Below are 13,212 nucleotides of genomic sequence, written 5' to 3' on the forward strand. Positions count from 1 at the left end.
TGCAAAACCTCATTTTAAACTGGAACCATCATACACTTAAACATAAATGCAACAAGCTCATCTTTACAACTTTCTTTTCCAAACAGCAACTTAACCCAATGAAGTTTAAGTAAGCATAATCCCATCCATAACCCTAGCACTCCCCTATAATTGTATATTTTGGAGACTTTTTGGGGGGAAAACATAGATATTTTTGATGTATGTCACTTTGAATAAACGCTTTCTTTGTTTCCCAATTGAAAATATTTTGGAGAACAACTTAATAAATCAATAAACATATTCTAATTGCCTAGTTCTAGAGTTAGGGTCATCACCAATGATGTTTGTGGTGTTGTTTGCAAGCAGGTGATGCATTTGAGACTCATCAGTAAGTTGTAGCTTCAAAAGCTTATAATAAACTCTCCCCTGACAGCGATTGCACTTGTTGACATGGGGCTGCACGTTAATATGATTTTTATCAATATAATAAATGTTTGACGCCAATCCTCACGCAAATCAAATTCTACGGTTCCACCTGATGTCAAAATACATCCACACAAGTATATGCACACACACACACGCACACACACAGTAAGTACAGACCCAAGAAACACATCAGTCAGATTTCAGATTTCTTAATAAAAATAATTCATTTCAGGACGACATATAAATAATTATTGAATCACACAATACAGATATTTTGATATGAATAAATACTTAACAAATAAAACCAGGCTTTTTTCATACAATACCCTATTGTCAAAAAGTCACACAAAGAAACTTCCACACCATTTGCATGTTTTGTTACACCTTCTGCTCTTAAGTCGATGCTCTTCCTACTGTTGGAATGTCCCTACACAGGTCGGAGTACCATTCCTAAATGCCTCAGCAGCTTAGACAAGTCATGTGCAACTTATGTGATCTCCTCCCAGTCAAACTCAGTCAGAGCCCCTTGTTAAGAGGTTATGATGAGCTGAGCACTAATTGGCCTTGAAGTGATTAAGGTTTGTCTAGAGGTGATTAAAGCACACAGAGATCTACGTCCAGGCCGTCAACACGTGGGCTGGCCTGACAGCTTTAGATACAGTTGAATGAAAAGGCAGACCAAGAGCCTGGTTGTCTATGCTTTTCTAACTAGAGCCACAGATGGATATCTGCCCACAGCTAAAGTAAGAGGGGAAAGAGGTTCCAGTTATTACCAAATTTGAGTCTGATAAATGTTTCATGTTTGAGCTTATCTTTACAGACAGACATTTCTTCGTATCTGAATAAAAGATAAGTTCACGGAAAGATGGTGTCCATTAGGGGGTTTTCAGCATGAGAGATCTGGATTAGCTGAAGTCTGTGGTTGCGCAGAACAGGAGATGTCAATCTGTGGCACTCTGGTTAGTTTAGAATGGTCCAGGCTGGCCGTTTTTAAGGAGGTAACAACAACTGTTTGGCAATTGATGGCACGTTTTTTTTGTTTTTTTTTCCTCTTTTGGCAGAAAAAAAACAAATATATCAAAATACATTTGAAATTCAAAAAAAAAGAAAAGAAAAAAAGAGGAGGAATGTCAGTTTTTTGTGTACTCCAGACGCACACACGCGTACGTTTTATCTGTATGTGTGTATGTGTGTGTGTGTGTATTGAAGATGAGGCATCGGGTTGGAAGGTCCTACGGTATGGACTAAGATCCATGTTCACAAAAGCATTTTTTATAAGTGGGAGCACTGATCCATAATCACTGATCAGGCCCCTCTGGTCCATAAAATTTCAATCACTATGTAAAGGCAAAACTTATCGAGGATCAGCCCCAATACTGTGCTGCTGTACAAGCAGCACAAACACATTCAGATAGACAAGATTAGCCAAAGCAGGCAACAGGATTGCTCTCTGAAGTTTTGAAAGTGATGCCTTGGCACATCCAGGAGGGTGAAGCAGAGAGGAATGCATCTTTACAGGTTCATTTACCTACACATTACCTCAGGCTGGGGTGGGGACATACAATCTCACAAAGCTGTGTTTGCATGTGTGCGTGTGTATACAGTAGTAGGGTGGATAATTATCCAGACTTCGCCTGTCCTTGTAGTCTCAGTTCTCCTCACAGTTGCCAATCCCCTTTTAACAGGACTGACGATATTATGTTGGTGTATACATTGTGTAGATATGTGTGCGCATGTGTCTATGCGTTTCTAGGTGCTTAAGTGGTAAGTAAACAGGAAAACAACGTCCAAGGCAACAGATTTGTTTTGGAGAAAAAGGGAAATAAGAGGAAGGAAAGGAGGTTTTGAAAGAGAGTGAGTCCTGTCTCTACTGTGATCTCTGCCTTCTGTCCGCTGAAACCACCAGCATGTTGGCTACAATGGAGAGGCTTGTATTTCTGTACATGTAGCACCAAAACTAACAGGGGCCTGCCCTGTCTGTCCTGCACAGTTTATAATTTGTTTTTTTACTTTCCATATCAAGCAATTTACATCAGATATGTAACAGTAATAAGGTTAATTAGCCTCAAAATATAAACTAACCCTGCTATTGTCTGGCTAATGGAAGAAAATCAATATTTGACCATTTTTACAATATTGACTGCAAGAGAATCTTTTTGAAAAAAAAAAAATCTTTGTCTGGGTTGTGAGGACATAGATGAGTGATTTAGGAGATTTAAGCAAAACAGTGGTGAATGCCATTTAACTTAATTTCAAGCACTTTGCTTGCTTTCCTTTGGCCCAGTTTTGCACACTTCTGCTGACTATTTTCACAGAGATTTGCTGTTGGGCATGCCCAACTACTGCATCTCTCTTTCTTCAGAGCAAATGCTAGACAGACAGGCAGACAGATACACAGATGGGTTAAGACAGACAGACAGACGGGGGGTATAAATCCTTGGCTGTGGTCTAGAAAGCAATGTCAGATGCTTCTTGTTATGTCGACATACAATCATTTTGTCCGGCACGATTCACTACGTACCTCTAAATACATATTGTACACAAGAGTTAATTCAGTTGCTCTGACATGTAGCCAAACCTCTCACCGTGTAAGTGCGCAGGGCATGTCAGATGATAATAATTGCACAAAGAGGTATTCTGGAGGCCATGTCTACTGCGAAAACACACACACTCACCACCACCCCCACATACACACACTCTCTCTTCACATTCTACATGGGGGGTTTGATTTTCAGGCCATAAGGTAACTAGTTAGTCACTAGCAAGTTAGTTAGTTGGTTAGTTAGTATCAGAGGTGCATTGACTGGCATGGAGAGCCCACAGCAGGGCGGCGGCTCTAGCGTGCTAGCGATGTGTCATCATCGCTGTCGTGTGCATGGGCGCTAAATGTGGTCAGCCGCGGTAAATCTGTTTGAAGTGGTCACACTCGTTGCAGTAGCCCTGTTTCTCTTGGTTGGCGTAGTGGTCACAGCCTTGTGTCCGGCACCGCTGCTTCGACTTTTCTTTGGGCGCCTGCGCCCGTCTTCCTGGCTCTCTGCCTTGACCACGCGTGTGGCACTCTGGGCAGAGGTCTGTGCAACCCGGGGATACATTACTGCAGCCACTCCGCCGGCACTGAGTCTGGGTCTGGGATTGCTGCGAAGATCTGGGTTTTGCTGCTCGTTCACGCTTTTGTACAGAGAAAGAGCGAGAATGGAAAGAACTGTCAACAGGCGAAGAAGAAGAACACACGAAAAAAACAAGACATGTGAAGAACAGTGAGGAGTTATGAAGGTATGGCAGGTACCTACCAGAGGAGGGGACGTGCGATTTGCGACTTGGTTAAGTCTTGCACTTTGCTCTTTTACGTAGCACTTATCACAGTAGCCCTCCAGCATCACCTTGCCAACTGCACCACACCCAGGCCCACGACATCGTGAGGCATTCTGGAAGCCTGTCTCCAAACCATGCCGACTCTGGGCCGGGGCAGGAGGAGGAGTCAGGTCTGGAAGAAACAGTGGCCAACATAAGCAATGTGCCATATGACATTTGAATAACAACAAACAGAACAGTTAAATGAGATGTTTATTAAGACAGCTATACGGCTTTTATAATAAATTTTATATATACGAAAAGCGTGCAATGCAAGAAGTGTTTTCTAGTTTTGTTTTAGGACTTACGGTGATTTGTCTGATAGTCTACGTAGCAAATAGTGCAGAAACCCAGTTTCTCAGGTGTCCCAAAGAACTGGCAGCCAGATCTTTTACAAGGTCGGGCCACAGGGCCCTGCCAAGCTGAGGTGTGCCCTGGAGTTAGAGTGAGGCATGGCCGCTCAGTGTCCCTGGCCTGGGTCCAAGCTGAAGATGAGGCTTCAGTCCTGGGATTGATCTGTTGTGGCTCTCCCCTTTCTGGAGCCTGCTGTCTCTGCATGCAGGGTGGACACAAGCCATTGAATATCCTAAACGCCTCCTTTCTGCACATGTTACATCGCTCTGTCTCGGTCTCACAGCCTCCCCACTGGTTCCAGCCGGAGCCCTGGGCTGGGTGGGGAACGACAGGCCCCCCATTGGTCCCTGGCAGTCCTGTAGCGGCCGTTCCAACTCCAGGGGGTCCATGGTTTTGCCTGGAGTTGAAGCAGCGCTCACAAAGTCCATCATGCTCCACACTTAGGGTGAAGAGGCAGCCGGGTGTCTTGCACTTCATTGCATGTGTTTCACTGTATAGGCTGAGGCTGGGGGCGGTGGGCGGGGCTGAGCGGGGACTGGATAACACTACTCCTCTCCCAGATGAAGAGCATGGGGGGCTGCTACTTCTGGCCCCTCTGGAGCTCACCTCAGTCTCTGATCCCCCTATGACTCCTACCCCACCTTGTAAACCTCCTTCCTTAGTCTGAATTACCCCTTCTATCCTCGCTCCTCCACCAGTAGTGGCCTGCCGCTTTTCAAAGCATTCATGGCAATGAGGCTGCGTGTCCACAGAGACATAGAAGGTGCATCGTGGTGTGGCACAGCGGATCTCAATAAGCGAGAGCTGGGAGACGGAGAAGGGTGGCGGACGCTGTGGCTGGGCGGCCCATGCCTGCTCCTTGTCCTCCTGCCAGCGCTGGTACTCATGGTTCACAAGCTGTAGGTAGTCCTCCATCAGGTTCATGTCTTCAGGAAGGTTTCCCTCATCCAGCCTTAGGACAGAGACATACAATGTGGTTCTTAACTGCATTTTATTACTTTTTTCCCTTTCAAATTCATAGTTAATAAAAGTAGTTTGGCTAAATTATCTTTGATAATCAGTCAAAAACAATTCTTATGCCATGAGCTGTTCAAGGCTGCATTTAACAATGGATGGAACTTATAATGCCCAAGTACCTTGCAGCTTTCATAATCTGTGTAATGTCATGGCCCAATCTGATAGGGATCTCTATCAGGTGCAGGTACTCTTTGAGGAGCCTCTCTTTCTGCTGCTGCTCCTTCTCCATCAGAAAATGAACTTTCAGTTCCTCAAAGCCATTCCGCCTCGGATTGATCAGCGGTACTGCTCGGATCTCTGGGAAATTCAGTTAAAGATACACAGAGCCAAATCCATGAACAGGGGTCCTGCTTTGTCCCTTTATCGTGCCAAATATATAACACCTATTTCTTTGTGATTTGTACCTGGACCACTGTCTTTGATGGTGATGAGGGGTGCAAAGTGCTGGGAGTCGTAGCCGAGCACTATTGGGTATTTGTAGCACTCTGTGGGTTGCCAGTGTAGAGGCAGATAAATCCCACCCACATTCAGAGGAGAGATGGAGGTGCCGGATTTCATACTCCTGACCACCTGGTCTGTTGAAAGAACAAAGATTTAAGAGTTTATAACTCTCTAACAAATGACAATGAACAACTTTTATAGAGCTGCACCCAATTCAAGTGGAATAAATGGAGCAATGTGCAGTCATTTTAGGATTTTAGATCCTGAAAAAGCAAGCTTTGCTCAAATATGACTGCAAACATGTTTCTGCATATTTATTTTTTTATATTTTGAAGTTGAGAAATCATCAGTAGTCATTTGAGATTCTTTATTAAGATAGACAGTAAGTGACACAGTGCATTAAGAAGACTTCAAAACAACCGAGAGCAAATGTTGAGGAATGGTGGTGATATATTATACATTACAAGATGTGCTCTTACAAAACCAGTGAGTCTTTGAGGGCTAACAAGGATAAATAAGCATAATTTGAGATGATAAAAAAGGGAGTACCTGCAATGACGATGATGGGTCTGCGGAGAATGTTGGAGAGGATGAAGATGTGGATGTCCTCCAAAGAATCAAACTGGAGGCCATTGCTACTGGAGACTGGCGATGCCATCTTCACAATCTTTTCCCACTCATCCTCCCAGTTCTGGAACAAATGCACACAATTAGGAAATAAACTTCTGCATGAGCACAGTTTTCTCAAAGCAAAGTAATGGAAAATGGATCTAGTTGAAAATTCATACCATGGTGGTGTATCGGAGTCCAGTTTGGGTGAACTCCTGAGATTGGAGCAGCTCTGCCTGGAAGCGAGCTTTGAAGACGCCCGTGTCAGTTTCTTTCAAAACACCATGGAGAGCTTTCCGAAGAACCAGGTCTGTGTCCTGAACACCCAGCATGTACTGAGAGGCTGCATGAAGCAAACAGTTCCCATCTCCTACAGACACACAAAGAGGAGGCAAGAAAACACATGTGTTTTTAGTACTATGGTTGGTTGATTTTGTACACAGGACACAAAGTTCTCCTTCTGTGAATAGGCACATGCACACGCACACATACAAAGGCTATGCACATACAGCATAAAAAACAGGCAACTGCAATGTGTGTGTACACACACACACACACACACACACACAAGTGTAACTAAAGTCTGGGGATTTCCAGGCCGCTGGGCTGGTCGTTAGTATCTGGTGTTTAGACTATTATATGACCCTTATACATCTAACAGTACACACGCCACAGACAAGGCTGATAAAAATGACCCGTAATTTCCCCGGAACATGTTTTTGAAAAACTGAATCTTTTTACAATCTAAATCTGTATAGAAAACCAGAATTCTCACATACATATATTTGTTTTTGCCAAACGTATGTGCCTTTATCACTGCAGCCAGTCAGTAGAATATAGGTAAAGACTTGGTTGCTGAAAAGACGAGTGTGTGAGAGCGTGAGCGGCTAAAAATCCTGGAATTTTATTTATTCTCCTTTGGCAGTACTGGGTCTTTTTCTCATTGTGAAACAGCAGAGCCCATATTTGTTAATGTGTGCAGCTCTGAAAAACCCTGTTGCCACACTAAACACAGGAATTTCCCTGTACTAACTTCTGTCTTTCATGCGAGTGCATGTGTGCATGCTCCCCTCCTATGATCCCAACTCATCAATGCTACTCAGCTGGTCCTGTACTTTCCACAAAGGCGTGACTTGGACCGGATGGAATGTTATCTTTTTAAATACTACAATCAACACCCGATGAATGCTGTGATTAATGAGCAGAGATAACATGGGTCCTCACATGCACAAGCATATACACATGAACTGTAATGTGTACTTCTTTTTTTTCCCTCCACAAACATTTACCTGGCAGTAACTTCATACACATAAAGCATCTGCACCCTTCTTTGTATAATACTGCTGTATTAAACAGGCATTTTCAAGATCTCTCCTCTATACAGGAAAAGTTTAAGTTTAAGTAGGTTTAAGAAACAGCTAGGAAAAAATTTCTAAAAAAAAAGGATCATAAAATGTTGTTTTGTTTTGATGCAAGTGTTAAATAGGCCAAAATCTGATCTCAGTGTAGCATTAATTGTTGTGTGGCTCAATTAATGCAATCTAAGCTACAGTTGTTTTCTTTCAACTGAAGGAACATCTCGCTGTATTTAAAGAGAGAAAAAAAAACACTTCTCCATTTCAGACCAGCTAGATGTTGTTCCATTTCAGTGCTCTTGCATCACTCAGCAAAAACATAAAATGCAAGGCTTTTTTAATAAAAAACACCAGACATATGTAGGCCCAAAGGTACACACAAATCCAAACAAATGTCCACACACGTAATCACTTCCTCTTGCATGAAAAAAAGTCATGATCACAAAGTGAGGTGCCTGAAAACTAAAGATGAAAGTGGTTCAGCAGCTCCCATCAGGTTATATATAGATACTTCCTCTGTGGCAAGCTGGGGAACTTCCTGAAAACATACCAGTGCAGAGCCAGACTTAAGTTGATTTGGTCACTGTCCAGGTGACAGCACAAGTTTGCAACAGTGTGCTTCCAGCAGGGCTGCACTTTCCCACACCTTGTCTGCAGGTTGTTGTGTGAGAATGGCCCAAGATTTGTGACTGTAAACAACTGCAGTAAATTATTACCAAACTAGAAAAACGCTCATAGATTATCCACTAAGGCCAATGTCCCATTTTACAGAAAGTGATATGGAAAATTTCACTGGCTCATCCTTTGCTCATGCGTCGCCTCCTCATCAAGTTTTTCCTTGTGTAGTCTTGCTTATAAAAACAAAGTGCACATACCACATACCCCAATCTAGGAGGAATAATGTGGATGCCCCAAAAGAAACCTAAAAGCTTTATTTGTAAGGCAGAACACTGCAGCAGTGTATGTGTCCTCCCAGTAACTTAACCATGAAGTTAGTGTATTGTAGCTGAACAAATCCTTCCTGATGGGGACACATGACAGACATGGGATACTGTTTGGGAAAACCCCACGGATGTGTCCGAGACATTCAAGACAGAAGAGAGACTGAATTCTAATAAAGCCTTGTTTTACTTGGAGGAAAAGTTGGATGTATCAGGAAAACGGATGTGGCCCTGTTATTTTAATTGAAGCGGAGTGGAAGTTTTATGAGTCTGGGTTTTTTTTGATGGTCAGTTATATTCTGTGGTCTTGCTTCGTAATTAAGCCGGGCTCGGGGAAATTGGTTATGGGGTTTGGATCTTTAGTGCATTTGCATAGACCAAATGAGATAAGGATTTTGGGTTCACTGGTAAATTCAGTTCTGAGATGATGTGGAGACAGATATCCGACAACGGCGCTGGACATCAGTGAACAGACTTCTTCTCTCTCACGTTTTCTTTCTGTATTTGTGTGTGTCTGCTGAGCTCCAGTGACTCAGCAGCAGTCAGTCAGCCTTGTGTGTGTGTGAGTGTGTGCGTGCGTGCGTGTTGTCCGTCCTCTGCTCAAAGTCACGTCTGGGTCCTTCAGAGTTAGACGCTCTGGCACTAAATTCTGTCTCCTCTTTATGACATCATCTTCGCAAACCAGGAAATTCCAGCCAGGTTACTGGCAGCAGAAGTCATCCATTTTGGTCATCAATTAAGGGGTCTTTGCAAGGGGGAATTATGTGCTGATGACAGTTACAGTAAGTCCTTCAGTGATTACTAACTTCAGAATTGGCAGGGACCCTTTCAAAGAGTTTCACTATTTAAAAAAAGTACTGTAGGACATAACACATCCAGCAAGTTCCTCAACCATCCAGTAATTATTCAAAGTAACTTCTGATATGTGACCAATGTAGGAATTTCTCACATGAGAAAGAAAGAAACTATTTCCTCTGGAAACTCACATGTTTAGCACAAAGCTGCAATTATGACTGATTTCCTCTTCCTCCTTCTGTTGTGAAGCTATAGCTGATGATTCCTCTCAAAAACCTTGCTCTCCATTAACTTTAAAATAGATCTGATGTACACAGCAGCTGTGTTTAAGCTACTGCAGTATAGATGGAAAAGGCCACCAGAGACACACACGTTTGCTTTAACAAGGTCTGATGAGCTCTAACAGATCATCACAAACACAAATCCATAAAGTCACATAAAGTCAGGCAGGTGGGGAATTTAAGGTAAAACGGTGTGTTTTTTTGACATCCACTGACATTCACTAACACACACCTACACAGAAAAAGAGGGGGCATACCCCAAATGCAGCAAATGAAAAACTGTGGAAATAGTTGGGTCTGAAACATCACAGACAGTAAATAACAGTCCTGCATGTGACGCCAGAGAATTTCCCAGTACACAACTATGATCAGAAGTAATCAGGCCCGAGTCTACATGTTTGCCTGCCCTGGGATGTTCCCGTCTTACAACATTCACGTAACAGAAAACATGACTTAGCAGTGGGGTGCCTAAAGTCAAACACTAAGGTCGGCACAGTAAAACCAAGGGGGCTGCTAAATGAGTCTATGTGAAAGCGGAACTCACGTCCCTCGATTGTTGTCATTTACAGTAACCCTGCCTGTGAGTAATGACATCTCAGAATTTGCATATCAAATAGTCCTGACTCATAAGAGCTCACCATCTCTCTCATAGAAAATGAAACAAAAGCAAAACACATCCTGTGTTGAGCGCAATATGTTTTGCTTCTAAAATCAAGGAGAAATGGTTCAACATTAGCTCTGTGACCAATCTGCTGAATTATTCTATTCGTGTTGAATATCACCTACTGCTCCAACAGCAGTTATTTACGGTGCCCTCTGCTATACAACCAATAATATAAAACATCTTTGAACATCAACAAAGCTTCGTGGAGCTTCATCCACTTACAAGACCACCACAGAAATCTGGTTTACTGTAGCCTCCATATTCCAGAACAGCTCCTCAACATCAGCATAATCGTTCTTACCATTGGTGCGTAAGGGCACCATCTTCTTCAACTCCCCACACCAGTTGAGCTTTTTCTCCTTCTCTAATGAGGCCTGCATGGCTCGGTCCAGGATGGCGGCCTGAACCACCTCCCTGAAGGCCTGGGGGAAGTGGTTCATGGCGATCATCTCCAGTGTGTACCGGTGCATACCCCGCAGGTGGTGCATGAGGCCACCGCTGGCAGCAGGCTTCACCACATCGTTAGGCACTCGCTGTCGGATCTTCACTGCCTTGAGCAGGTTGGAGACAAACAGGAATTTGGGGAGGAAGTTCTGACCCTGCGACATGGCGGATGGCTGGCCAGGTGAATGGAAGGAGGGGAGGAAGAGGAGCAAGGAGGAGAGGAGGAGGAGGAGGAGGCACCAACCACCGATGCCGGATCAACGTGGAAACTGGATGGAGAGAAGCGGAGAGGACATGTTATTTCACAGCAGGGATTTGTGGGAAATTTTCAGTGGAGAGTCCCCTTCCTAACAAATTAAGACTTAAGGCACAACTTAATTTACAGTTTGTTTGGGAAACTACCCATCACAAAGGATGATTCCAGTATGGAGGCTGTATGGTGCTTTTTCCTGGAGATTCTGCTGGGCCCAACTGAATAAAGTACACAAAGACCCCTTTGTATTCTTGTTTGTTCTTTTAATTCTCCTTTTTGTCTTGATGGTTTTTGAGAGTTTCCCTCAACAGGGCTTCCTAGTGTCCCACTGAGCTCAAAGACTTCCAACAATAAACGGGTGCTTTCCAGACCTTAACCGAAGGCCACCCAGGGCTTCCCAGGCTGATGGGAAGGTCACAAGGCCTCCTCCCTCAACAGCCTGCATAAAGTCTCCATTTAAAAGGCTGGGAATCATTAGAAAAATTATAGGCTTTCAGTACAGACACAAACACTGCTCTCAGTACAGGAGGAAGATAATCTAACCTGGGTTTACGTCACTCCCTGAAGTCATTTAAAAGACAAGCAGCTGCAGAATTATTTCCCCTAAATAAAGTAGTAGTAGTAGTATTTATTTATTGTCATTGTCAAGAACAATGAAATTGAAATAAAATACAACTTTAATTCAGCCACGTTTCCCAATTTGTTACAGTAATTTGAAAGCTAGGAAAATTAGGGAAACTTTTGGCAGTTTTTATACTTTAAGTATAAAGGTACTGAGGTTCAATGCACAACCTCTATACCCAATTTGAGTCAAGTTTGCTAAAGGGAAGGTTTTAAAGGACTATTTCCCCTCACATTTCAACGCAGTGAAGACGCATTAGCAGTTTAGAGGAAGTAGAAAGTAATGGTCAGCAAGTGGGCCTGGAGTTTTGCTGACTTTTAAACTTCCCACAACATCCTTCTATCAACCTCTCGCAAGCTGGCAGTCAGGTCGAAAGATACTGTTCGAGTCCACAAACACCTGAACAGCGAGCTTCTATTGGCCTCTGTGCCTTTACTACCCAAACAGCAGCAGGTGCAACAACAGACTAGGCCGTGCTAAAGGGCTAGTCAGTCACATGAGGGACCAGACAACAGACACCTGGATGTCAGGGAGCATGTTGACACGAATCATTAGCGTGGCGTGCTGTCACAGCGGGGCACACTTTAAGGCAGACAGACAGCAGCACCCGGGTGGACGCTGCGGTTTAGGATGGCTGGCTACACAAAAACACAATAACAGGAGACTTTGCTGACGTTAAAGGCTTACGTAATTCCAATGACAACTACCTTTGGAACAATGTAGCGTTCAATCGCGTCTAACAGCGCGGGTATCGATACACTGTAGCTTCGCCGATGCCACATTTGGCTGTTTAAATGTCCTGCTATCCGCTCGAGGGTGACGTCTTTGTAAACAATGGCTGTCAAAGCCACTGTCGTGAGCAGGCTTCAAGCTTCCTCCGTGTCCCCAGAAACACGACCATACATTACTCAAGGCCCAAACGTGGTCTTACCCACCAAGTCTCACCCAATTGCTAAGAAATGTGTGTCCACATGGGGAGGCACAAGGAGGGAAGGCTGGCGTCTTACCTGTGTAATATGTCGGGGTAATAACAAAAGCCTCCCGGATGCTCAGGCTAGTCCTCTCTCAGCCACTTCACTCAGCCTCACCGCAGCGGTCCTCGGCGCCATTCAACCTTCTCTTTCTTTCAGTATCAGATCTATTTTGGAGCCCTCGCAGCCTGCGAAGCCTTTCAAAAGAATACACACGTACGATAATGATAGTTTTTTTAAAACAAGGAAAAAGTCCAAGTCAAAGGGGATTTCCACACGGGGACTTTCCGTCCACCCATTTTCCTCTCTCTCTCTCTCTCTCTCTTACTCACTCACACACACACACACTCACACACACAACCGCTGTAGTTACAGCTCATTGCCACCAGGGGGTCTTTACTATCTGTCTGACTCGATACTGAAAAGCATATCCCACCTACTGAGCACAAAGGAGCGTCACTGAGGGAGGGAGGCAGTTCGCGTCATACTCTATTTCATGAGACAGCCTTAAAAAATAAATCATTAACCTTCAGAATCAGCAAATGAGTAAGGAAAACGAAGCTCATTACCTGATTGTGAAATGGATTTGAGTTGTTGACTGCATGCACTGATATGTGCATTCATGGTCTGATGACTGTAGCTATTGAAACAATGATGCGATGGTGCTTTAATTGTTAGCAAATCATGTAAATATAATTACAGACTTTCA

General features: G+C 43.7%; 1 protein-coding gene across 1 annotated transcript; it reads right to left on the reverse strand.

The window, feature by feature from the left end:
* Window positions 1-603: 603 nt before the first annotated feature.
* tnfaip3 (tumor necrosis factor, alpha-induced protein 3) lies at window positions 604-12,881 on the reverse strand. Its single transcript, XM_082556794.1, has 9 exons — window positions 12,540-12,881; window positions 10,515-10,926; window positions 6,357-6,547; window positions 6,118-6,259; window positions 5,532-5,702; window positions 5,247-5,424; window positions 4,065-5,062; window positions 3,696-3,889; window positions 604-3,573 (listed from the first exon to the last, which is right to left on the reverse strand). Exons 2-9 carry the CDS (start codon window positions 10,819-10,821, stop codon window positions 3,298-3,300), a joined length of 2,457 nt encoding a protein of 818 aa, XP_082412920.1. The 5' UTR covers window positions 10,822-10,926; window positions 12,540-12,881; the 3' UTR covers window positions 604-3,297.
* Between the last annotated feature and the right edge of the window lie 331 nt (window positions 12,882-13,212).

The sequence above is a fragment of the Aulonocara stuartgranti genome (assembly GCF_965226115.1).
Source record: "Aulonocara stuartgranti genome assembly, chromosome: 13".
Lineage (NCBI taxonomy): Eukaryota > Metazoa > Chordata > Actinopteri > Cichliformes > Cichlidae > Aulonocara > Aulonocara stuartgranti.

Coding starts and splice junctions, on each gene's coding strand:
- tnfaip3 (XM_082556794.1), bottom strand. CDS start 10,821: ATGTCGCAGGGTCAGAACTTCCTCCCCAAATTCCTGTTTGTCTCCAAC. Junction 5,703..6,117: donor ACCCATCATCGTCATTGCAG/GTACTCCCTTTT, acceptor TTCTTTCAACAG/ACCAGGTGGTCAGGAGTATG. Junction 3,574..3,695: donor ATCGCACGTCCCCTCCTCTG/GTAGGTACCTGC, acceptor TCTGTACAAAAG/CGTGAACGAGCAGCAAAACC.